The sequence below is a fragment of the Haemaphysalis longicornis genome, unplaced genomic scaffold, assembly GCF_048455015.1.
Source record: "Haemaphysalis longicornis isolate Haplotype H1 unplaced genomic scaffold, Haemaphysalis longicornis Haplotype H1 scaffold_1, whole genome shotgun sequence".
Lineage (NCBI taxonomy): Eukaryota > Metazoa > Arthropoda > Arachnida > Ixodida > Ixodidae > Haemaphysalis > Haemaphysalis longicornis.
In genome coordinates, this window is record NW_027526203.1 from 96,100,638 (window position 1) to 96,108,643 (window position 8,006).

Consider the following 8,006-nt stretch of genomic DNA (forward strand, 5'->3'; position numbering starts at 1 on the left):
GTGGTGGCAGCGCAGTTAGCATCGCAAAGGACGAGCCCTAACCAAACTTTTCATCTTTTTTTCTTGAAGGATAAACATTAAAAATATTTTGGGAATTCTTCGGGCAACTTATTCCTTTAAATTACTCGAGTTCGGGCCCACGAGGCCCATACAGAAAGGGAAGTCAATATCAAGAAAAATAAAAGCCGCTACACGCGCCGAAAAACATCCCGGAAGCATATCCGTCGAGCACCATGGATTCCGCCACACCTCGACGCTTCGCTATCTCCACCGTACATGGCTGATCGGAAGTCTTGGGAGAAGGCGCGCCGTGGCGGTGGCCTGGCCTTTGACCATTTCCACTTTCTTGCATCCGCCTGAACGCCAGACTAGTGCTTCGGCTCTTTGCTATTATCTCTCTCGTTCGTCTTGTAGTTCCGCTTTATGGAGTGTAACCGGCAGTGACCTCATCAGGCCGAGACCCACATCTCGCAGTTTCACTGCATAAAGCCTTCTTCAGCACTGCAGTTCGCGCAGGTTAACAAGGACGAGGGGAGACAAGAGCTTCACTGAAAAGGCCTCGACACAAGTCTGGACCCACGCCGTTGGCATAGTCAACGTTCCTGGAGGCATCCCCCTAACCTTGCCGCCGGTCCGCTTTGCAGCGTATTGTAGTACTGTCCGCCATACCTTCTCAAAAAAGTGCAATGATGAAGTACGTCTTACAAACTCTGGTAAGTTTCGAAATGGTTTCGTTATTGGCTATTAACCAATAACATGCTTGCTTTTGTGCTCGTCGCATGTTACCTACTCATGCACTTTACCGTCCTTGTTAAGTGATGTTCATGAAAGCGGTTATGTGTTGCTGATTTTTTCTTGTGCATGCGCGACCATGCGCCGGGTCATTGCTCATTTCTGCGGCTCAAAAATGTACACAACTAAGGCGTCCAACCCACAACCCCTTGCTCGTGCGTTTGATCTTTTGCTGCTTTAGATGTTTTTTGTGACGGAAGAGCAAAAGAGAAAGACCTGCGAGCAAGAGACTTTATCTCACGTGGTAAAATTTCTGGAAAGAATAAAAGTGGCCCTAAGAAGACGACGACGAAATAGACAATAGGACACACACAGGCGCTAACTTTGTGTCTGCTTCGTCTACGTCTGTTTAGCGCCCCTTTTTTCTTTCCAGTAAGAATGAACCAACTAGCTCAACAAGTTTTGTTAAGTCCAATTTCTGTGCAGCCTACACTGCTTGGTCGCTTCACATAATTCATTTTATCAAGGGGAAGGATTCCTGATCTTCCATAAAATGGGGCGAGCTTTCTCCGCGCACTGCTTGCGCGCTTTCAATACCAAACTAAATTTGTCGGTCATACGTTGTAGCTACAGCCAGAAGTTGTGTTTCGTGGTGCACCGAAGCTCCATGTAAATAAGCTGCCAACGCAGAACTATTGAGAACATGTACCTCTTTGTTGCAGGCGCTGCTCTGTGATGCTGAATGATGTTGATGTCGACCATTTTCAGAATGAGGATATTTTTCAAAGGCACTTCCTATGGGATCCTGTGTACTGTAGCATGTTGTAGTGTGTGCTGACTTGGTGCTCTCATGGCATCACTTGCGTCTTACCCGAGATGTCTAATCGTTTGTAAAACAAGCCGTAGATAAAGGGACTGGTAGCTCACTCCGCATGGGAACGAGATATAATGTATCCTGTTTTGCTAAAGGCCACCCCTCAGTTTTCGGCATTAAAAATATTGCTTAAAGATTATTCAAAGCTCATTTGACCTCCTCCAAGGACATGGTCACTTATCCCACTAAGGAAAACGCCCACACGTATTTTACACGACACGTGGTCGAGCGTGTCGTTACCCGTGCCCGTACAGCTAAGGATTTAAACGCTGCGTTGTCGAGACAGCGAGCAGCCCCACAGCTCCCTTTCCTATCCTTCTAAGCAACCGCATTCTTCCTTGCTCAACGAATTTGTGTTACGGGGTCAAACGCATGGAACAGAAGGGACTACTCCCGATCTACTTTCCCTCGTCTTCCTCGTCAAACATGGCCTCTCAACTATTGCTCATATAGAAAATCCTGAATTTCTCAAGAACGCCTTAGCGAACGTTGTATACTCATAATATTTTCTAATTTACGTACCTTTAATACTTCCCACTGTCGTTCTTTGAATTTTTGCCCGCAGGTCACGGATAACATTGCATAATTAGGAAATTTTCGTACTTTAATACCCCTAATATTGCTCATAATTGTCATTTACGTTGTTTGTGTCTTAGTTACTCCCCTCTATAGTGCACTCTGGCACTGAGGGTATAATAAATAAGGGAATACATAACTATTCTTAGCATAGCCAGCGATGTCATTAAACTTGTATACATCCAGGGTGGAAATATCATCAGCGGTATAAGCGGCCATACCAGTGTGATGTAGGTGACACACCGGGGTTCTCCCTGTGCGATCGTCATTCGCGAGGCTCGTGGGGGGACGCTGCTGTTCAACGGGAATAAATTAGTCTGGAGAGCGGGGGGTGCCAATTCACAATTGGCTTCATTCACGACTTTGCTTCAAAAGGATGGTGTGTATACACACTGGTTAGTGGTTAACACTTGCTTCGATTAGCGTTTCTTGCTGGAGCAAACATGCGTCCCATATAGACAACAAGATCGCACAGACTAGTAGTTTCCCTAATGTCCGCCATCAGCTGGACGCTGTGCACCACCGAGTTAATAGGCGTAGCGTAAGAGCTCTATCTACTGCTGACACCACAAGCACAACCAAAATAGTTAAATAGAGGTAAAATATTATTAATATGGAAAGGTGAAAACGCTAATTAAAACGTACTATTGCCTTCGTGACGTTAAAGGAAAACCCAAGCGAAAACGCCCGTGTGCACGAGATTTCGCCGAAGTGGTCAAAATTAATCCAGAGCCGTCCACTACGGCGCGCCTCATTGCTTGCGTTTTGTCGGCGCGTTAAACCCTACAATCAATCAATCAATTAAAGGGAAAGGTAAACACGCTTAAGGAGCTTCCCTAAATCAGCCAAGGGCAACAAAGTTACAAAGCGGATGCTTGGCATTGTTCGTGCTTTGTTGTCATTGCCTTCTGTGAACTATAGTTCAATGAAGTGTTACCGACTAGTTAAGCGACATATCTTACTTTTTTGCTCCCTCCGTGTAATTTCGGCATTAACAGGTCTGATAGTTTCAAAACGAGGAGTGGGGAAAATTTAAAAGAAGTGGTGTATAAAATTGCTCAGTTGATTGATTGATTGTGCGGTTTAACGCGCACGCTACCCAGGCGATGAGGTGCGCCGTAGTGGAGGGCTTCGAATTAATTTTGACCATCTGGGGATCTTTAAAGGGACCCAGAAAAGCCTTCTGTAAAAGTTACAAAAGGCCTGTATTGTCACGTAGCACCAATATAGCGATGCAATGCCGTTGGAATTATTGATCTACATTCAGTATTAGCTGCGCCAGAAGCAATTAAAGGCACCTCTCCCCACTTGCCGATCGACTCCTCCTCCCTCTCTGCTCCTTCAAAGCAGCTAGCTACATTCCTGCGCCTAGGCTCGCGTCAATCACTGCGGACCCGCCTTTGCCTCGGGATCGCGCAGGAAGGAGGAAGAGCAGCCGGAAGCCAATGGCAGTGACGCCGCCGGCGGCCGACCTCGCCGGCGATTGGGCGAATCAGGGGGCGCCTTCGCCGTTGCGTCAGCAGCGATCGCCGTTGCGTCACCCGCGGTCGCCGTTGCGTCACCCGCGGTCGGCTCGCTGCGGCGTCGCGCTCATCGGCTGAGAAAGGCGATCTTCAAAAATTGTTTACAAATTATCTGTACAACGTATGGGGCTCACACTTGGCTCAAAAATCCCCCGTTATGCGTTCTACCACCTGAATACATTTGATTGCCACCTTCACAAAGCTTTTCGGGGTCCCTTTAACGTGCGCCAAAATCTCGAACACACGGGCGTTTTCGCTTTTCGCCGCCATCAGAAAGGCGGCCGCCGCCGCGGCCGGGAATCGAATCCGCGTCCTTGGGCTCAGCAGCACAGCGCCATAGCCAGTGACCAAACGCGGTGGGTAAAATTGCTCAGTTGCCAATTTTAACGTAGCCTAGAAATGCTATTTTAAAAATCGACGCGTACCAACGCGGCCATCGTACGCAGCGTGCACAGCTGAATGTGGTGCACCGAGCGTTATCATACCGTGGCGACAAGATACAGGAGAGGCCCACAACCTGTTCTTCTTGTGCGCGGCCATAGGTATCCAGTGTCCGGTGGGAGAATAATTCAGTCAGTAGAATAATGTCTGAAAGCGCTAAATATTTAAATATCAATTTATAAACAACGCTTTTCATCACTAAAAGCTCAAACACAATTTTCGTGCAGGCGTTTGAAGCACTGTTCGTGCTTCTCATCTCCGGCGAGCCGGTCCCCGAGGGGCCGGGGGTAGAAGCATCGCCGGACGACATTATGGACGCCGTGAAACAGGTTTCAGCAAAGAACCCAAACGCGGCTGTTGCTGGTGCCGACGCAGCTGCGGCTGTAGACGCGGCCGCCGCCATTGCGAATGGAGCTGCGCCTCCCGTAGCGCCACTTGGAGCGGACGGTAAGTGGTGGCCCCTCCCGGACACACGCAACCACTGATGCAGCTGTCGGCAGACACTTTATGGTGCTTTCCCCTCCCTTTTTTGCGGCTTCCACACAGGACTTCCACACAGGACAACAAAAAAGTCTTGCGTATCGTCGTCCTTTTTTTTGCCCTGCATAAAAGTCGCAGGCTGTCCAGTTAAGAATTTCACTCAGCAACAACTAGCTCATATTTTTCATATTCTGCTACTTCTGTTCCCTCTTTAACCCGCATCAACCGGATATTGTGCAACTGTGCCTGAAGCAATTGCCACAGAAGTTGTTCATCCAGAAGGGAATTAGTGTTGCTTCGTAAAGTGTTTCTTCAAGGTGGGAACACGTCGAGCGGAGGTGAGGCGATATACGGGCCATTGTATGCATCACTGAACATCTAATTTGTACAACTGAGGTCCCCTAACTAGCTTTGAGCCCTTTGCACCCATTATTGTGTAATATTTAGCTCAATATAAGGAACAGTCATTCAGTAAAAACACATATGAGTAGCTACCCACCCATGCGTATCATTAAACACAGCATGTGTTGCCTCTCCATCAGAAGTATTTGGCTGCCGTGGATGCAAACGCAGTTTTATTAATATTATTAAACGGGCTACATTCAGAATAACTTTTGACGGTTGTTTTGAACGAACATTAGGATTAAATATTGCACATATGTTTTAATGGAACAAGCGTAAAAACCCAAATCTTATGGGGGAATTTGTTTCTGAACATGATACGCTGATTTTTCTTGGCATGCACTAACTGGACGCTTATACTAGATGTTTCAGAGGTTGCTGTCTACATGCCACTCATTTGCCGGCCCGCCCTAGTTTTCAAGTCGGTCTTAACCAGTCAGCCGTGTTGGTACGAACTGGTCTCATCACATAAACCTTAATGAGCAAATTTACAGTTTAGCTGCCAGTAATAATGAAGTGCAATGACTTAGAGCGATACATAGCGGAGGGCTACATGCCAGCAGTTGAAATCGGCATTGGAACTGCACCAGCCATTGCGGCATTGCTTCAATGTCTCGGCGACAGCCCAATAGGTCAACGGATTGGGCGGCAATGAAGCGTAGTTCCGCTACTGAATATTCAAAGGCCATGGCCTAACCTACTACTTCCTATTCATTTTCTTGCCCAGTACTCTACGCGTGTCGTGTTGGGAGATTATAATTTGCAGCGTATACAAAATAACCAAGCCAAATTAGCATGAAACATCCAGCCTTACTTTTGGTGGACAACAAGAATGCTGGAAACGCACTTATTTTCTTTTTATATTTTTGTCGGGTTTTTTTAGTTCTCTCTGCCGTCTTAGTTATGATCTACAGTAATATCAGGAGTAACTTGGGAGTTTGGGCTCTAATTGCATGGCTACCCCTTGCTCTGGTATAAACATATGAAAATATTTTAGCCTTTCGCTAAGGCACGTGACGTATGAAGTGTTTGGCGTGTTATTTAAGAAGGAATCCGTGCAATAAGGTAGTAAAACACTTCTGCCTCCATCAAGCCGTCCGAATCTGAATTGTCGTCCACTTTGAAAACTGCTGCCCTTGAGTTCTGCCGCACCATGACTTACCCGATTGTAGAACTGAGAATGAGGCATGATTATGAGTGCTATGAACTGACTTTTCAAGTCTTCGTTGTGTAAGAATGCAAAGGCATAAGCGAACTGAAAAAGTGCACAAAAGCAGGAGCACACTGTGATTTGAGGGTTCGCGCGAGTAGTGACGACAAAAGCAGTAACACAGCAGCGTGAGTTGTACTTTTGCTCGATGGATATTCTTAATAATTCGATCTTGTTTATTCTTTCGACAACGTACAAATTTATCGAGCAGCGTACTTAACTAGGCTGCCCGTCTTCTTTTCAGCTGCCTCGGTGGCGGCAGCAGGAACCGGCCTAGCCGGAGTGACGCCAACAGTGGTTCCCGCTGCAGGACCCCTGCCCCACTTGTCGGGAACCATCTCCGGGCCGGCCTATGAGCACGAATCGCACCAGCACGCTGTCCAGCAGAACGCCTTCAAAGAAGCAGCCCAGGGGGCTCAGCAGAGCAGCCAGGCGGCAGAGTCTGGAAACGCCTTCAAGAAGAACGAAGGCTTCGAGAACCAGAGTGGCTTCAGAAAGCAGGACGGCTTCTCCGAGAGTAGCAGCAACCGATACGGCACGGGATTCTTCCAGGGTAGCGAGGGCCAGCACGAGTTCAATCGGGGCGACCAGCACTCGTTTGGCATCGCTGGCTACGGCGTACACCGAGGCCCAGTGGGCGTGGTCGGCAGCCCCACCTACCACGAACTCCTCAAGGTCGGCTTCGTGCCATGATCCCGTCCGTAACGGTAGCTTCAGGCTCACAGTTGTCGATAACTTTGTTGCGGCGGCCACGCGCTATTTTTTTAGTCATAGATTTGCAATTTAGGAGTTTTGTTTTGTGTGCAAACAGCCTGTCACGATGACTCCACAAAACACGATCTGCGTATTCCGATTCAAAATCTCTGACTCTATCTTAATTTACATTTAGCTCTCAACATTACACAGCGAAATTTGCTTATGGTGATTCATTTTCACAAATACTGTGGACTAGGCTAGTTGGTACTGGCTCATTAGAAATAATCGGTTTATTATATTCAGCTCTGTTTTACATAAAATTCATGGCACTTTGTAATCGGGTGCCCAGCACGATAGTTAGTTCTTCTCGATTCCGGATGCGTGTTGCTCGGGTGCCACTTGAGGTACCCTTATTCTAACTTCACAGATGTAGTTTGTCTATTTTTTGGCTTCATGATTTTTGTGTACAGGTTCCGTCAAAGGTAATTGGAACACGGTCTCATCAATTTACAGGAATTCCTTATTCCTAAAACTACCTGGCTGCATTGGTGTGCGTTTAAAGGAGTCCTTCCCTTGTAGAAAAAGCTTCTTGTAAACCGGTAATGCCTGCCAGAAAGCCAGTAAGACAAATATTTTGTGATATTCACAAATCCTTTTTCCAATTACTTATGACGGCACCTGTACGGCGCTTTCACTGTGCACAGGCGCGAAGCATTGCTCCTTCATACAAATTGCATTATTCCTCAATAAAAATCAGTTGTGTGCAAGCACGGTGTCCTGTATTTTGTATGCCTCGGACTTTTCATCTTCACCACGCAGTAGCATAAGCATATATTTCTGATTATTTCTACGCTTTATTTTTCTGTATTTCTAGAACTTTGCTGCTAGTTACAAGACCTGAGCTTCACGACTGCTTCGCCGCTGGCCGCCGCCTTTCTGCGGCGTCTACGGTGTGAGCACAGCGGGACTGGTAGGGGCTCGTGCGGTGTTTTGCCCTTTCTCTCTTGTTTTTGCCTTTCGGCGCCCTGAACAAAACTTTGCAGTCACGCCGGTAAACAAATCATACGTTGAG

At 47.2% G+C, this 8,006-nt stretch overlaps 1 protein-coding gene across 2 annotated transcripts; it reads left to right on the plus strand.

Annotated features, from left to right (window-relative positions):
* Positions 1 to 353: 353 nt before the first annotated feature.
* Positions 354 to 7,701, plus strand: LOC144178229 (uncharacterized). 2 transcript variants are annotated; one of them, XM_077705929.1, is made up of 3 exons: positions 354 to 713; positions 4,374 to 4,593; positions 6,483 to 7,701. In XM_077705929.1, exons 1-3 carry the CDS (start codon positions 687 to 689, stop codon positions 6,929 to 6,931), a joined length of 696 nt encoding a protein of 231 aa, XP_077562055.1. In that variant the 5' UTR covers positions 354 to 686; the 3' UTR covers positions 6,932 to 7,701. The 2 variants fall into 2 exon arrangements, with proteins under 2 accessions (XP_077562055.1, XP_077562062.1); XM_077705936.1 differs by having other exon boundaries at positions 356 to 713; positions 6,549 to 7,701.
* The last annotated feature ends 305 nt before the right edge of the window (positions 7,702 to 8,006 follow it).